The sequence below is a fragment of the Cebus imitator genome, unplaced genomic scaffold (genome assembly GCF_001604975.1).
Source record: "Cebus imitator isolate Cc_AM_T3 unplaced genomic scaffold, Cebus_imitator-1.0 Scaffold257, whole genome shotgun sequence".
In the NCBI taxonomy this organism is placed as follows: domain Eukaryota; kingdom Metazoa; phylum Chordata; class Mammalia; order Primates; family Cebidae; genus Cebus; species Cebus imitator.
In genome coordinates, this window is record NW_016107572.1 from 1,926,657 (window position 1) to 1,945,566 (window position 18,910).

At 37.5% G+C, this 18,910-nt stretch overlaps 1 protein-coding gene across 4 annotated transcripts in view; it reads left to right on the forward strand.

Annotated features, from left to right (window-relative positions):
- CAMSAP2 (calmodulin regulated spectrin associated protein family member 2) overlaps window positions 1-18,910 on the forward strand; it is a 118,133-nt gene that overhangs the window by 64,922 nt on the left and 34,301 nt on the right. For all 4 annotated transcript variants that reach the window (XM_017499395.2, XM_017499396.2, XM_017499398.2 and 1 more), the window contains exons 3-4: window positions 185-346; window positions 8,554-8,637. In XM_017499395.2, coding sequence (XP_017354884.1) covers window positions 185-346; window positions 8,554-8,637 — 246 coding nt within the window. The remainder of the gene's footprint in view (window positions 1-184; window positions 347-8,553; window positions 8,638-18,910) is intronic.

Sequence of the window (18,910 nt, forward strand, 5' to 3'; positions counted from 1 at the left end):
TTTGAATAATAAATTAGTTTGGGTCAGTTAGCAAATCTTTAGCATGTACAATTTATGCTTTCTTATTAAGGCTTCTGTGGTTTTTCTGCTGCTTGTTAAGAGATGTCATTAACATTTCAAAATACATAAACAGCAATTTCTAATTATAATTTTAAAACTATTTTTTCTTGTTTTATATTTTCAGAGTGCACATTTGGCCATGATAGATACCCTTATGATGGCTTACACGGTAGAAATGGTCAGTGTAGAAAAAGTAATTGCATGTGCTCAACAGTATTCAGCTTTTTTTCAAGCCACGGATCTGCCCTATGATATCGAGGATGCTGTCACGTACTGGATAAATAAGGTAGGATTATACTCACTTGAGTAAATTGTGTCTCATAGCCAGAAAACATGAAATTCTAAATTGTACATTGTCATTTCATTACTCTTTGTTTTAAATCAATGTGCAAACTTAGTTGTAAAATATATTAAAATTTTTTAATTTAAAAAAGCTTAAATGATGAAAATAGATTTCTATATACTCAGCAATATTTATAATTACTCTTTTTTTTTTTTGAGATGGAGTCTCACTCTGTCAGGCTGGAGTGAAGTGGCGAGATCTTGGCTCACTGCAACCTTCACCTTTCAGGTTCAAGCAGTCCTCATGCCTTGGCCTCCCAAATAGCTGGGATTACAGACATTTGCCACCACCTCAGCTAATTTTTGTATTTTTAGTAGAGACAGGGTTTCGCCGTGTTGGTCAGGCTGGTCTCAAACTCCTGGCCTCAAGGGATCCGCTCACCTCGGTTTCTCAAAATGCTGGGATTATAAGCGTGAGCCATGGCCCCCTGCTAATATTTATAATTACCCTTATTGATTAATCTAGTTCATACCAGATAGTGACAAAATTCAGAACACTCCTAATAGTGAACTATACAGTGGGTATTCAGTAAATACTTTTTGAATTCATTTCAAGAATGAAATAATTTTCTTTCATTCCAATTAGAGGATTCTTAGGTTTGCTTGACCAATTTGCACTAGATCGAATTGATTGTGGATTCCTCTTCTTGGAAATTTTTATGGAAGTGTGATTTGTGCTTTGAAGATGCTTAAATTGTCAGCTTATCACTCCCTTTGCCAATTTGAGTAGTTAATTTGTCTTGATCCACTTTCACTTACAATTGTCACCCAAAAGAAAATTAAACCTTATTTGAAGACAAGCACTAAACAGATTTAAAAGAAGTTATATCTCCATGTATCCTTTCTTGAAAGCTTGCATGAAGCTTGTAATAAAAAGCTAAATGTAAACACCGCTATTACAGCTATCTTCATTATCCATAATATCAGTATCATTGTAGAAGGACGGTTTAATACTTTGCCGCTCTGCAGTTCCTTTATTTCTTCATCTCTAGTAGTCTTTTCCGCACTCCTTCTCAGCTATAGAGAATCACAGTCTCATTCTAGACCTGTTCATCTTGAGAAACAATGCAACCTTCACATCTCATTACAGACTTCCCATTCTTGAACAATTTCTCCTATCCTCCTAGCTCACTTGCTTTAAATATTAATTTTTAAAATGTTCAACCTCATTATGACTTCCAAACCATTGAGCCTATTAATTTCTCACAATTTTACTGGACTTCATATCTGTCCATCTTGAACTTAGATTTTTGTAAGTACTGTCAGTTCTTAATGTTTCCCCTTCCCTCCCTGTTACTCATTTGGTAACAGCTCAGATGGTTTAGCTCAGTTGCCCATTTTATTTCTAATCTGCACTTGCAGAGGCAAATATTGCTGGAGAAATTTCCACAAGGAAGTTGGTTTCACTTTAAGTTCATAAGCACAAACTTGACATAGACACTCAGCCACTCACTGCTAGTCCAACAAATGTGGCCCTAAGTTTGCTTTCCCATGCTTCATGACAACTATTTTACCCATTTTCCTCTAATTCTCAGACCTTCTGTAACCCTTTCCCTACTACTGTCAGCTAAATTTGCCTTTTCTTTTCTTGAGATCTTTAGGTGGGGATTGTCTTGTTTTTATACTGGCAAATCTGTAAACAGTTTTGCATCAGCACTCACTGCCTTTCTTTTGTCCTACTCTTAGATTGGAGAATTTCCCCCCTCACATCAAATGTGACCCTTTTTCATGGTCATTCGTTCTCTGCTTCAGTTCTTACATTTTAATGTACATAAGAATCACCTGGTATATTAGTCCATTTTCTTCTTATACCTGAAACTGGGTGATTTATAACAAAAATGGATTTATTTCTTATAGCTATAGAGGCTAAACAATTCCAGGTCAAGAGGACACTGGTGAGAGCCTTCTTGCTAAGTGGGGACTCTGCAGAGTCGTGAGGCAGCACAGGGCATCCCGTGGCTGAGCATATTAGCTGAGGTCTGTCTTCCCCGTCTTATAAAGCTGCTAGTGATAGCCTGTTAATGCATTAATATGTGAATTGGGTCTGCTCTCATAACCCAATCACCTCTTAAAGGTCCCACCTTTCAATACTGCCACAGGTAAGATTAAGTTTCAACATGAATTTCAGACGAGGGGGTGCAAATATTAAAACCATAGAACCTGGGCACATGTTAAGATGCCTGATCTGAATGAGGGATCTAGGGTGGAGCTGGAGAGCCTGCATTTCTAACAAGCTCCAGATGATACTAATGCTGCTGGTCTGGGACCACACTGTTATTCGTTCACTCCCACATTGTCTGACTCTTGCTTCCTACTGTATCATTCTCATAAGAATACAGACTTGGGCTGGGCGTAGTGCCTCATGCCTGTAATCCCAGCACTTTGGGAGGTCAAGGCAGGCGGATCATCTAGGGTCAACAGTTCAAGACTAGCCTGGCCAACATGGTGAAACCCTGTCTCTACTAGAAATACAAAAATTAGCTGGATGTGGTGGCAGGCGCCTATAATCCCAGCTACCCAGGAGGCTGAGATAGGAGAATTGCTTGAAGCTGGGAGGCAAAGCTTGCAGTGAGCCGAGATCGTGCCACTGCACTTCAGCCTGGGCAATGGAGCGAGACTCTGTCTCCAAAAAAAAAAAAAACAGAATACAGACTTGGACGCCAGGTGCAGTGACTCATGCCTGTAATCCCAGCACTTGGGAGGCTGAGGCGGGTGGATCACCTGAGGTCAGGAGTCCAAGACCAGCCTGACCAACATGGCAAAACTGTCTCTCTACTAAAAACACAAATATTAGCCGGGCATGGTGGCGCACAGCTGTGGTCCCAGCTACTTGAGAGGCTGAGACAGAAGAATCACTTGAACCCAGGAGGTGGAGGTTGTAGTGATTCGAGATTGCACCACTGCACTCCAGCCTGGGCAATAAGCAAGACTCCGTCTCAAAAAGAAAAAAAACAAACAAAAAAATCAGACTTGCTCTAGTGTCTTCCATTCTAAGAAACAAAACTTCCCCATCCAAATACAACCCTATTTCTCCATACAACAGAGCTTCTCAAAAGTTGTTTGCTATTTCTTTAGCCTACTCTCATCTCTCTGCCATACCCATTCCTACCCTGAAATTGTTCCTGAGTTGGTCAGAAAGGCAAATCCAATCAATATTTTTTCTGTCCTTAAACATATTCGTTACTTCTAAAGCATGAACCACCCTCCTGAAGTTTCAGTGGAAAACCCAAGGTGTTTACCAAGCCTTCATTACTTGGTGGGATTTGAACACCAAACTCTTGTCTCCCCTGTAGTGGCAGTTTCTTTGGCTTCTTAGTAGTTGTCTTCTCCCTGCACTTCTTAGAATCTTTCCTATACATGCACAGTCCAGGGTGCAGCCAAGAATGCAGATTTTGGGCCTCCCCCATTACCTTTCCTAGAATATTCCTTCTCAATATCCAGCTACTCTAGCAGTGCCAGATTTCTCCCTTGATTCCTCCTGCCATCCACCCTACAGTTTTTCCTTGAGTTCTAGTCACAGTGCACTGTTAAAGTGGGGGTAAGGCCATGTAAACATGGATTTCACACAGTGTGTTTCTTTCTTTCTGAAGTTGAATTCTTTCTTGCTTCTGCTTGCTCTTGGTTGCTCACCATTACCTTCAACAGATGCTTTATATATTTTGTCCAGAGTTTATCAACTCTCTCTCTGCAGGGCTTAGTGTGATGCATGCTATTCCACTGTTACCAGAACCAGAATTCTAGAAGTATCTTTTTACAGTGCAGCTTGGATCATGTCATTCCTTTGCTCAGAACTCTTCAGTGGCTTCACTTTACCCTTAAAATGAAACATAAAATGTATCATGGTTTGCAAGGTACTACCTAATCTGACCCTGTGTACTCCATACGAGGCACATGGCCACTGTTCCCCTTTCTCACCTCTGAGCCATTGAACGTGATTCCTATTCCTCAGCTCCCAGCTTTCTGCATGGCTTAGTGCGTCTGCTTCCATCAGCTTGGTAGCACTTTTTCCTGACAACCTTATCTAAATGGAGTGCTCTCTCAACATTAGTTTTCTATACTCTAACAATCTACTTTTTTTCTTTTATAGCACTTTTCAGACTTTCTATCATTTAATTTTTAAAGATCTGTCTTCCCAACTAGAACAGACTGTATGAGGATAGGTACAATGAACTTTTTATGTCCAGTGCCTATGATGACCTTTTTTCTCTTCAGTTCTAGTGTCTAGACTAGAACAGTGTTTGGCGAAGAGATGATATTTAATAAACACTGGCGAAATTAATAAAGAGAAGAGATTGTTTCAGCCATCGAATTAAGTTAGGCACTTTAGAACTTTGGAAATCTCAGAATTAAGGAAATCATGTAACTAGGAATGTTCAGCACCATTTTGCAGTCATAGCCACCTCATTCCATTTTCAAATTAGATTTAAAACAATTTGATTCAACCTGAACTGCAGCGTATTTTTCCCTTGCTCCATTCTACCAGCCCCAGCGTTATTTTTTATTCTCGCATTATGACTCCACCCTTGCCTCTCAGATTTAGTATATATTTTCTCCTTCTGGTTCTTGTTTTGGCTCATCCTAACCCAGTTGCCTTTTTTCCTGGATAGTGCATCCACAAGTGTAAAAAAACCTACCAAAGACAAATGGCAGTAACATGGCTAAAACAATTATCAGCATAGTGGCTACAATGAATTTAAACTTAAAAACAGAAAAGCAAAATCAGAGAACATAAGATTATATTGAATGACTGAATCATGCAGAGGTACACAAAATTTATGATTATATTAACCTTATATTATTTGGCTCTACCTCTGTTTCAGATCTCATTTTGTAACTTCTTTGGGTTCACTGTGTCATTCTATTACTTAAACATGGCAAGTATTTTTCCTACCACAGGGCTTTTGCTTATGTTTTTCATTTACTCTTTGGAATGTTGTTTCCTCTACTTTTTCTGTAGCCAGCTTGTTCTCTTTAAGATCTCAGCTTAAAGTCACTTCTTCTTTTTTTTTTCTTCTGTTCTGAGGCGAATGAATTGAACCAAAAAAGTTACTTCTTAAAGAAACTGTCTTAGTCAGTTTGGGTTGCTGTAACAAAATGCCTTAGCCTAGGGAGTTTATAAGCAACAGAAACTCATTGCTAGTAGTTCTGAAAGTTGGGAATTCCCAGGTCAAGGTGCTAGCAGATTCAGTTTTTGGTGAGGACTTGCTGTCTGCTTCAGAATGGCAGCTTCTTGCTGTGTCCTCACATGTCCTTCTTGCTGAAAGACCACTGTGCTCTTTCAGTTGCCTTTATAAAGGAACCAACCCCATACACCAGGGCAGATCCTCATGACTTAATCATGCCCTGAAAGGCTCCACCTCTTTTTTTTTTTTTTTTTTTTTTTTTGAGATGGAGTTTTTTTGCTCTTGTTGCCCAGTCTGGAATGCAGTGGCGCAATCTCAGCTCACTACAACCTCTACCTCCCAGATTCAAGCGATTGTCCTGCCTCAGCCTCCCAAATAGCTGGGATTACAGGCACATGCCACCACGCCTGACTAATTTTTGTATTTTTAGTAGAAAGGGGGTTTCACCATGTTAGCCAGGCTGGTCTTGACCTCCTGACCTCAGATGATCTGCCCACCTTAGCCTCCCAAAGTGCTGGGGTTACAGGCGAGAGCCACCTCGCCTGGCCACCACCTCTTAATATTAACACATTGGGGATTAAGTTTTAAATATGAACTTGTAGAGGGCAAACCTTTAGACCAAAGCAAAGGCCTTGTCTGGTAAAACCATCTTTTCTAAAATAGATCTTCCTGCTCCCATTATTTTCTACTCACATTTTAATTAATTTATAGCATTTACCAGTGGTTTTTGTTGTTGTTGTTCATCTCCCCTGTTTCATGAGGACAGGAATCATTTTGGCTTTGTACTCCATTGTATAGTTAGCTTCTTTTTTTTTTTTTTTTTGAGACGGAGTTTCACTCTTGTTACCCAGGCTGGAGTGCAATGGCGCGATCTCGGCTCACCGCAACCTCCGCCTCCTGGGTTCAGGCAATTCTCCTGCCCCAGCCTCCTGAGTCGCTGGGATTACAGGCACGCGCCACCATGCCCAGCTAATTTTTTTTGTATTTTTAGTAGAGATGGGGTTTCACCATGTTGACCAGGATGGTCTCGATCTCTTGACCTCGTGATCCACCCGCCTCGGCCTCCCAAAGTGCTGGGATTACAGGCTTGAGCCACCGCGCCCGGCCTTATAGTTAGCTTCTTAATACAGTATCTGGCACATAACAGTAAATATCTGTTGAATGTGTAATAAATGAGTGGTGTTTTAAAATGTTGATTTGTGACCACTTTGCTTTTTGGACAATTCAGATAAAAATTTATTTTAAAATGAAGATATTTTTTCAGTGGGGAAAAAAAATAAAAACAAGGATATTTCCAAACTGGCAGATCAATTATGACTTTCTGACAATGAATTGGGAAGTATTTGCTTTTTAACTTAAAAAAGAGAATGAGGCTGGGTGTGGTGGCTCATGCCTGTAATCTCAACAATCTGGGAGGCTGGGGCAGGTGGATCACTTGAGTCCAGGAGTTTAAGGCCAACCTGGGAAACAAGGTGAAACCCTGTCTCTACCAAGACAAAGCAAAACAAAATAAACAAAAAAAGAAGAATTAGCCAGGTATGGTGGTGCAGACCTGTGGTCCCAGCTATTCGAGAAGCTGAGACGGGAGGATTGCTTGAGCCCAAGAGGCAGAGGTTGTAGCAAGCCGAGATCAGACCACTGTACTCCAGCCTGGGTGACAGAGCAAGACCGTGTCTCCATAAAAAAGAGGCAGGTGGGTGGTGGTGTGGGAAATGAAAATACTACAAAACAAACAAATAGAAAACATTATAAACTTTCCCAGGATTTGGTCCTGTCTTCCTCCTTTCTCCCAGTAGGTAAAGAGACCAAAATGCTTAAAGATACATGGGTTTTATAAAACTGCTTTTAACACATATATTACCATGATAGAAAACATGGGGCCAGGCGCAGTGTCTCATGCCCGTAATCCCAGCACTTTGGGAGGCTGAGGCGAGAGGATCACCTGAGGTCTGGAGTCCGAGACAATCCTGGCCAACATGGTGAAACCTCATCTCTAACTAAAAATATTTTAAAAAGTTAGCCAGTCATGGTGGTGGGCAGCTGTAATCCCAGCTACTCAGGAGGCTGAGGCAGGAGAATTGCTTGAACCCAGGAGTCAGAGGTTGCAGTGAGCCAACATGGTGCCACGGCACTCCAGCCTGGGTGACAGAGTAAGACTATGTCTCAAAAAAAAAGAAAATATGAATGATTTTGTCAACATGTCAGACAAAAACTACAATCTTCCTGTCAGGAACACCTGACATGCTTGATAAATAGAAAAGTATACTGCAGAGCTGAGATTACAGGAAGAAAAGGGAATTACCAGATGCTAGAAAAAAGTAGGAACTGAAAGTTTTGGTGGCTAATGGCATTAATATTTTCTACAGTGCCATGATTAATTTTATTTATTGATTGTTACTAGAGTGACCTTAAAATCATTAACTCAAAACCCAAAATTATCTAAAGTCTTCTCAATAAATAATTTATGCTCCCTGTAGACTGTTTTAACTATTTTTGAATTATGGACTGTTTGAATAATCTGATGAGAGATAAATTAGGCTCTCTCCCCAAAAAGTTATGCCAACATTCTGCACGTGTTTTAACTGGCAATATGACTGCCTTAAATACCCCCATGATCATGGACATGTCTGAAATCACACCTTGAGAACTTGATTCACAATGTTATTTATTGATAATAAAAACATTAATTTTAGGGGAAATAATTAGAACTAGTAAATACTAGTTCTAAAATAGATTGCAAAATTTTTACTTGATATTATTTTGTTTCCTAAGCATTAAAACTGACATTACTGAGTACCTTTTTTTCCCTAGCACTCCAACAATTCCTGACATATAGTAGATGGGCAACAACTATCTGGTAAATTAATGAATTCTAGAATATCAAATGTGCACCCATAAACTATTTTTTTCTGGTTGTGAAACTGAAATTTTCTTTGAGTGAGACCGATATTTGACATCAGGACTTTTGACGTGTTATTTTATTGTTATATTTCAATATAAATTCAAATTGATATTTTTCTATTTTAAGGTAAATGAACATTTGAAAGACATAATGGAACAAGAACAAAAATTGAAAGAACATCACACAGTTGAAGCTCCAGGAGGTCAAAAGGTATATATGAGACTATATATATGTTCACATACTTGTGTTATTTTGTAAAATGTTAATAGTTGTGTTTATTAAATTATTTCTTAGTGGTGTTAACTGTACCCTAGAAAGCCATGCTGTAAACACTAAGTAAATAGAAGTAAAAATGAAGGTTGATTGGATGATGAGGTTTGTAAAAAAAATTATTAATGACTAGAACTCAAGTTCTGAGGTTCTTTAGTCAAAAATAACAGTTTTTCTTTCTTTAATAAAATGTATAAAACAACAAGAAAACAATTTTAAATGTTCAGCCTTTATAATGGCTTGCAGCAAGACCAACATTTGACCAACATTTAAAACAATATTCCCAGAATTTTGCCGGGTGCAGTGGCTCACGCCTGTAATCCCAACACTTTGGGAGGCCCAGGCTGTTGAATCATGAGGTCAGGAGTGAGTTTGAGACCAGCCTGACCAACATGGTGAAACCCCATCTCCACTAAAAATACAAAAATTAGCCAGGTATGGTGGTGTGCACCTGTAATTCCAGCTACTTAGGAGGCGGAGGCAAGAGAATCGCTTGAACTCTCGGCAGAGGCTGCAGTGAGCCGAGATTGCGCCACTGCACTCCAGCCTGGGCGACAGAGCGAGACTCTGTCTCAAAAAAAAACAACACATATATATATTATGTGTCAAAGAAAAACATACATGTATATATGTTTTTACATATATAAAAATATATATTATATATTATATTTTAATATATCATATAATTACATATTTATATGTATAATTTTATATAATATATATACTTACAATTTCAAAATGTACAGTATAGTTATTCTGTGACGAAAGAAGAAACATTAACATGGATTTATTCTTTAAAAATTTTCAAACAGACTTTTAGAATTTTCTTCTCTGAAAACTCAGTTGTGTGTTTGTCATAGGTTAAGACCAAAAGTGTATTTTCTACAATACAGTATATCGTATGTCTTTTAAAATGTATTGTAATTGGAGCCCTTTAAACATGTTGTATAGTATTAGAATTGAGGTAGTAGAAATTGTAATAATTCAGAAACCTTATTCTCCATTTGGATTAAAGTTTCTTCATTATTACACAGTACTTCTGTTATTTTGGTTGTATTCTTATTCTGTTAGTCACTGATATCGCCATAAAAAGAGAAAGAAGGAAAAAGGGAAGAAAAAGGGAAGCTGTCTGTCTCTTATCAACTTTACAGTAGAAAAATCTTGTGGAGAACCACCTACAATTTTGTCTTAATTTGATGTTTTGGGATCACAATGCTTTCCCCCATCTAGGTTACTGACTGGCTCCTGAAAATACGATTTGTGCTTAATCCTTCATCCTAACTTTGTTGAGGTCCTTTCCGCTAAAGGTGGATGGGAATGGAATTCTCTTTTCCTGTCCCCTAGATTGTTTCATTTTCATGCTCCTGCCAATTTCTGTCCTTGCCTCTTCCCTATTACGCCCCCTAGTCTTTTCTTGTCACCTTCCTTCCCTGTCTCTTTTTCATACCATAGGAGCTGAAACGTTTGCCTTGGAGGATACGTACAATCCTGCCCCTCAATTTTGCTCCTTGCTTTTGTCGGTAATAAGGTTGAGGTGGCATAATTCTGAGTTATAAGACTAATGAAATTTCTCTATAGAAATCTCATTTATTATATATGATGGTTAAATGCTGTCGTATTGCATACATATTGTGAACCAAATGGGGATTTTATATGATAACAGAGGGCCCAATAAACATGTATTTAATGAGAAAAATGCCATTTGTATTTCAAACAACTAAATAAAGTGATCTTGAAGAAAAACAAACTGTGTGGAATGTAGACACTACTTGTATTACATGGCTTTTACTTTTTCACGGCACTTAGCTCCATGCAGTTGCACATAATAACTGTACAACCAGCTTTTGTTCAATTTGTGATGGTGAATAAATGATTGTGCGAATTATTTTTAAATATTTGAATTAGTATACGTTTTTAGTTTAGCACATACATAGCATTTACCCATTAATTTTCAAATGAATTTTATCCTTTTTTCCCCATTGTTTTTTGAAAATTGTATCATTGTGAAAATAAGGGTTAATTTCACATAATCTTACTGTAGGTTCAGATGTCATCATTATGAAGAAACACATTATCACAGGATAAACTAGGAAAAGGAATCTTGCTCTGTTACCCAACAATGGGATTTTTGGTGTTTGAACTGTGTACTTGGTTTAGCTGGAAATATTATCATTCCATTCTTGATTTTTAATTCTATAAAAGCAAAATTCATACTCCTTTTCTTCTTTTACAAATGAGAGAGAAAATAACTTCCTTTTTCTTATTACTATGCAGTTGGTAAGAAGTTGTGACTCTTTCCATCTACTTCAGCCAGGTTTTCTAGCAGGAGCCTAGCCCTGTTGTCTATTGCTTGTCCAGCTATAGACAGAGTCCATGGTATTGGATAATAAAGTATCTTACCCTTTGTCCTTACCTAACTACTCTTAACTCAGATGTCCAGTAGAATTTGTTTTATGAAATATCTTTTTATAACTATACTATTGGTAAAATATGTGCACATGTTAAAGAATACTTTCACTATATATTATTAGGGTTAAACTGAAATGAAAGATTTCAAAGTTATTTCTTTAGGATATTAGATCCTCTGGTGATGTATTTCTACTCATTGGATATTAGATCCTCTGATGATGTATTTCTAATCATTAGATTGGTTGGTGTCCTAAGAGAAAGGCATTTTAAATAATGTCATGTCCTAGGAAAATATTTTGTTTAAACAGTTTACTAACGTTATTTTCTCTTTTTTTCCCAAGTTGTTCATTTTGCTTCTGATACTCCTTTTGACTGTAAATTAGGGTGTCCAATTAAATTTGAATGCCAGAGAAACAGCAGATAATTTTTTTAATAAGTTGCACAGTTATCTTGTATTGTGTGAGCATCTTGTATTTATTTGCTAAATCTGGAAACTGTACTTGAAAGATTTCTGAAGTTTATAGCCAAGATGACATTAAGTCCAACATTCATTCCTTTGAAGAATTTATATAAAGTACTATGGTAAAATGAATATTGCATATAAAGACAGAGTAGTTCTGCCACTAAATAGTTTCATGACCTTTACAAAGGCACTTGACCTCTCTGGGCCTTGTTTTTTTGTTGTTGTTGTTGTTTTAATCTGTAAAAATTAAAAGATTGTATTAAATGGTTTCTAAAATCTGTAATTTAAAAAGATGCTCAGTTTTTCCCTTCTCAGTATATTAAACATGAGACAAAAACAAAAGGTTGGCAAAAATAGTAAATAGTTATCATAGACTTTTCTGTATGTGTATTACATACAAATGTATATTACTAGTAGATTTATGATAACTATTTGCATGAAAGATCTAGGAATGCCTTCTACAGGATGTGGACTTTAACAGGGCCTTAGTAGATTTCATGGTACTATGTCATAGGGAACAATATAAGCAGAAACACTACGTTGAAAGTGAAGCCACATGTGGGACTTACTGAGCAGACAAATTTGGCAGGATCAGTTTTGAAAGAGCTATGAATTAATGAGTTTGTATTCTAATACAAACTATGTAGAGAGTGAAGTTTAATGTTTCTAAACGTTTTTTTTTTTTTTTTTTTNAGAGACGGGGTTTCACCATGTTGACCAGGATGGTCTCGATCTCTTGACCTCGTGATCCACCCGCCTCGGCCTCCCAAAGTGCTGGGATTACAGGCTTGAGCCACCGCGCCCGGCCCTTTGCAACACTTCTTATGAATAAAATTATTTCAAAGTAAACTACTATAGGGAAAATAATCTAAGATTTAAGATATAAGATAATTATTCCCTTAAGATAAAATAATATGTAAAAATTACTAAGTAGCCCCTAAGTAGAAATGACATTATGAGGAAGATGACCTTTAGCCTAGAATCTGCATATACATAACTAAATCAACCTTCATTGGGGATTAAGTGCTAAACAATCAGAAGAAAAAGCAAGAACAACAAAAATGCAAACCACTGCACAAACAGTAGGAAAATACAAAAGAGGAAACAAGAAAGCACAGGAAACAGAATTATAAAAATCACATGGCACGAAAAGTTGAAAACATATGTATTATGTGAATGAGAAAGTTTCCCTTATAAAAAGGTTTTTTTGATTGTTTGTTTGTTTTTCAAGCCACATGCTATATACCGAATAGGCCATCCAAACTGCTAGGTTGGGTACTGGTGGGTAAATGAAAGGAAATATGGTATACCATATGTCTGAATGTAGTAGTGCAAGCACAAAAAAAAATATGGAAAAATATACATCAAATGTTAGTAGGGAGAGGCAGGGACTGAAATTGAAGGGGAAGTAGCACTACCTTTTTTGTTTTTTTTTTTTTTTGAGATGGAGTCTCACTCTGCAGCCAGGCTGGAGTGCAGTGGCACAATTTCACCTCACTGCAACCTCCACCTGCTGGGTTCAAGCAATTCTCGTGCCTCAGCCTCCCCAGTAGCTGGAATTACAGGCACGTATCACCATACTTGGCTAATTTTTATTTATTTATTTTTTATTTATTTTTTTTTTTAGTGGAAATGGAGTTTCTCCATGTTGGCCAGGTTGGTCTTAATCTCCCAACCTCAGGCGATCTGCCCGCTTTGGCCACTCAAAGTGCTGGGGTTGTTAAGTGTGAGACACCACCCCAGCCAATGTTTCTCAAAGTATTAAAGATACATATTTACTCAGTGTGGCATTTGCTACTTTTTAAAAATAAATATTTGTGAGGTATTTTACACGGGAATAAGAATTAGATGAAGGAACTACCTTTGGAGAAAAGATATCCACAGAGCTCTAATTGCTCTTCACTTTAAGGTGTATCTCAATACAGGCTACACTTTCCCCCTGTGGGAGAGTAGGTAAACGCTTATACCTCTTTGCCTGATTATTCAGCCCTTACGTATTTCTCCCTCGACTAAAATTCCTTAGCAATTAAAAACTATAACCCACTTTTTTCTCCCTCAAATGCTGTTTCTTCAAATAGTACTATTTAAGAGGACTCTGAAGTAAAATACATTTGGGAAATGCTGTCTAGTCTCTGCCCCTTTAAGAATGTCGCCATCCATTTTAGTACATTAAAGGCCCAGCAAAGGAGACTGTCTAGCCATTTCCAAACAATTTTGATCTTTGAACTGTTTTATGAATGACTTTTACTAGCATCCCATAGAATTAGTGTTCTTCAGTGCATACTGTAGAAAACGATAATTTGTAACCTATAACTTTGTACTTGTCTATTTAATACGTATATAAATTTATAAAACACTTAATGTTCAAATATAGCACATCATTCTCAGATACATCGTTTCATTTGACTCTTAGATTTACCTTGATTTTATACCATTATTTTAGTTAACAAACTGTGAAGATATGGCCTGCCTAAATTAGATAATTTTTGTTTTGAATCCTACCCCTTAAGATTCTGTTTTATAATTATAAATCTATCCATATGTAGGCTTGTTTTTGTTTCCTTTTTGGAGACAGGGTCTCCCTCTGTTGCCCAGGCTGGAATGAAGTAGCAAGATCATGGCTCCCCACAGCCTCGATCTCCAGGCTCAAGCAATCCTCCCACCTTAGCCTCCCAAGTGCTTGGGACTACAGGCATGTGCCACCATGCCCACCTAATTTTTTTTACTTTTTGTAGAGTCAAGGTCTCACCATGTTGCCCATGCTGGTCTCAAACTCCTGAGCTCAAGCAATCCACCTGCCTTGGCCTCCCAAAGTGCTGGGATTACAGGCTTCTGTGGTCAGTGCTAATTCATTTCTTTCTTTTTTTTTTTTTTTTTTTAAATCTTCTTCATATGAATAGGGATGGGGTTTCGCCATGTTGGGCAGGCTGGTCTCAGAACTCCTCCAGCGATCCGCCCACTTCAGCCTCCCTACGTGCTGGGATTACAGGCGTGAGCTACTGCACCTGGGCTTTTTTAAAATCCCTATTATCAACATATCTTTTCTCTTTCATAATAATTTACTTACCCTTACAGGAAACACAACAATCTAGAGTATGTCCCTGTTCTATTATTAACTCATGTAGTATAGTGAAGAGGACTTGTCATTTTAAACGTTTTTTTGAATTCAGAGATGGTACCATTGTTTTAATCTTTACGTAAGAGTGTGATAGCCATTAGAGTTCTCAAACAGTTTTATAAATTAATAGTCTTATGCATTTGGACACAAAACCCTATAAAGACTTGGATTGGTATAGATCTAATATAACTTTTAAGGAACTTTTATTTTATTTTGAAATAATTTCAGCCTTACAAAAAATTGCAAGAATAGTAAAAAGAATTCTTGAACTCTGTATTCACATTCATCAGTTTTCAGCAGTTTGCCACATTTCCTTTACCATTCTGTCTCCCTTTCTGTCTCTCTTTACACACACACACACACAAACACACACACACACACACGTAAATTGTTCTACCACATTTGAAAGAAGGTTGCATGTATCATGTTCCTTTACCCCTTAATACTTCAATGTATATTTCCTAAACACAAGGCAATTCACTTCCGTAACGGTAGTACAGGTAATTAAATGTCAGTATAATACTTTATGTCCCCATTTTATCATTAACTTATTTAGTTGTCATATCCCTAGTCTTCTTTAAACTGAAGCAGCTCTTTAGCTTTTCTTTTCTTTGTGGCCTTGATATTTTTGGAGAATCAGGCCAATTTAATAGACTCTTTCTTAATTTGGCTTTTTCTAATATTTCCTCATTATTAGATGAAGGTTGTGCTTTTCAGGCTGGAATACTATGTAAATTGTGTCCTTATCACAATGTGATATCCAGAGGCACATGATAGCTGTTTGCCCCTGCTAGATAATGTTCACTTTGATGAGTTGATTAAGATATTCTCTGGTTTCTTGACTACATGGTTATCAGTAGTCCCCTAGTCCCCTTTTATCCTCAGAGAATATGTTCCAAGACTACCAATGCATACCTGAGACCTCAGATAGTACTGAACTCTGTTAACACTGTGTTTTCCTGTACAGTAGTGGGCAGGTAGCATATACAGCATGGAATGCTGGACAGAGGTGTGATTCCCTTCCCAGGCTGCATGGAATACGACAGCATGAGGTTTCGTCACACTACTCAGAACAGCATGCAATTTAAAACTTATGAGTTGTTTATTTCTGGAATCTCTGATTCACATTTTTAGACCATGACTGTGAGTAACTACAGATAGCAAAATTATGGGTAAGGGGGGATAGATATATTGTGTCTCCTTTTATAATGGGTAATTTGAGTTACTCTAACACTGTAAATAGTCTGTCTTGAAAGTTTCCACTCATCCTAGATTTAGAATTCATTGATTGTGCCTACCTGAATTAACGTACTATGATTGTCACAAATTTATAATTTTCTAATTCTTTCATTTATTCCATGTTTATTAGTTAGCATTCTGTTATAAGCAAGTTTGTCCTCTTCTACCTATCCACCTGAATGAGCTAATGGTTTTTTATTATATGTGATGAGTTATAATCAGTTTTTATCCATATGTATTTACTTTTTAAATTATGGAATTATTTTAGATTTACAGGAAAGTTTCAAAGATAGTACAGCTTCACCCAGTTTTCTCCAGTGTTAACATCTTACATAATTAGAGCCCATTTGTGAACAGTAAGAAAGTAACATTGGTACATTATTATTGAGTACACTTACAGACTTTTTTTAGATTCTCCAGTTTCCCACTAATGTCTTTTTTGAGTATTTGTCAGGCGTTTTGTAGTGTTCCTTAATTTGGGTTTGTCTGATGTTTCTCATGATTAGGCTGGAGTTACAGGTTTTTTGAGAAGACTACCAGAGATGTCATATATCACATCATATATTGTGTGAGGAGGTACATGATAAGAACATGATTTATCACTAGTGATACTAACATTGGTTAAGATACATCTCTTGGTTAAGACAGTGTTTGTCAGGTTTCTTCATTATAAATTTACTGGTTTTCCCTTCTTATTTTTGGAAGTGGGTCACGAAGTCCATCCTGCATTCTAAAGAAGGGAAAGTAAGCTCACACCCTGAAAGGGAGAATGCCTGCATATACTATTGAGGATTCTTCTATTAGGAAGATTTGTGTCTTCCTCATTTATTTTTTACATTCAATCATTTATTTATATCAATATGGCCTCATGTATTCTTATTAATATTTTGTACTTGGGTTATTATCAAATACTGCGTTATTTATTTTGTTGCTCAAAAGTTCACAGCATCAGCCATTGAGAGCTTTTTTGGGTTGGGTTTGGTATCTCTTGGATATGCCCCAATCCTTTGTTTTTTGAGCACTTCCTTACTTTCTGGCACTACAGGGTGCTCCAGGCTCATCTTGTTCTTTCTTTGACCTAAAATTAGCTGTTTATTTATTTTGATGCTCAAATGGTCTCAGATTTGACCAACACCTTCAGACTGACTCCTGTGCTTTTGATATGCCCCCATTCACCCGTCTCTTTTTACTTTGTGTTGGTTTTTTTTTTTTTTTTTTTTTTTTTCTTTTTTTTTTTTTTTTTTTTTTTTTTTTTTTTTTTTTTTTTTTTTTTTGCCCCTCTTAATTTCTGGCTCAACAGGATATTTCATATTCATTTTGTAGTTTCCTTGCCATGGTCCTAAAAATCAGCCACTTCTTCAAGAAGTCTTAATTCTTTTTGATGGAACACAGTATTTAGCAACTGTAAAATCTGGGCACTAAGTGGCTCATTAATACAGGAATATCATTACTTCTAGGCCCTATTTCAGTAGACAGAGTTCAGAAATAAAATTTTAAAAATACACAAACATAAGTTAATATATAAACCTGCAATTCCAATCAAACTCCACAGAGTTCTTCCTTGCTTCCCGTCTTCCATATGGGACTCCCCCTTCCACAGTGAGAACTCAGGCTTCCAACAGTATTGATATATTTTACTTATTTGCTGAATCCTACAATACATATAAAATAGTTTCAGAATTGCTATACTCTTACCAATATGAAAAATAACCTACTGGCCGGGCATGGTGGCTCACCCCTGTAATCCCAGCACTTTGGGAGGCCAAGGCGGGTGGATCACTTGAGGTCCTTGGATCACTGAGGTCAGAAGTTTGAGACCAGCCTAGCCAACATGGTGAAACCCCATCTGTACCAAAAATACAAAAACTAGCCAGGTGTGATGGCACATGCCTATAATCCCATCTACTTGGGAGGCTGAGGCAGGAGAATTGCTTGAACCTGGAAGTCGAAGCATGCAGTGAGCTGAGATGATGCCACTGCACTCCAGCCTGGGTGACAGAGCGAGACTCTGTCTCAAAAAAAAATAAAATAAAATAAAAATAAACCTACTAAGAAGAGTTTAAAATTTGTTTGCAGTTCTTTTTTTTTTAGACGAATAGTATATAGTCAAAGTACCATGTCTTACGTTGTTTCCCTCTGCCCCCACCTTCATTGTGGTTATATTATTCCTTTGAAATACATTTGTGTTAATTGGTTTCTGTATTCATTCCATTTTAGTGATCTTTTTTGACCCCATCCTTCTGTTTTTTGAATATGTAGAACATTGACACAATTCCAAAAGTCAGAACTATATAAATGGTATACTCAGGGAAGCATCAGTGCCTCCCCTATCTCTTCGACCCCTTACCTACTCCACATGCACTCCTGCCAGCCCTTCTAAATGGACCAGGCACATAGGTGCATGTTTATGTTTCTCCTCCTTTCTGACACAAAACATATTCATTATTTTGCACTTCTTTGCTCTTTTCAATAATGGCATATCTTGGAAATCACTCTATACAGTTCCTAGAGATCATCATTCTTTCCTTTTTTTTTTTTGAGATGGAGTCTTGCTCTGTCACCCAGGCTGGTGTGCAGTGACATGATCTCAGCTCACTGCAACCTCTGCCTCCAGGATTCAAGTGATTCTTCTGCCTCAGCCTCCTGAGTAGCTGGGACTACAAGTGAGTGCCACCAAGCCCGGCTCATTTTTATATTTTTTTGTAGGGGTTTCACCCCATTGGCCAGGCTGGTCTTGAACTCCTGACCTCGTGATCCACCCACCTAGGCCTCCCAAAGTGCTGGGATTACAGGCATGAGCCATCGCGCTGGCCTATCATTATTTCTTAAAGCAGCGTAGTGCTCCCTTGCGTATATGTGCCGTAGTTTCTTCAACCATATACCTATGTGTAGGCATTTAAGTAGTTTCCAGTATCTTGCAATTGCAAATTGTGCTACACAGAATAATGTTATAAGTGTCCTTTTGTATTTTTGGATATGTATTT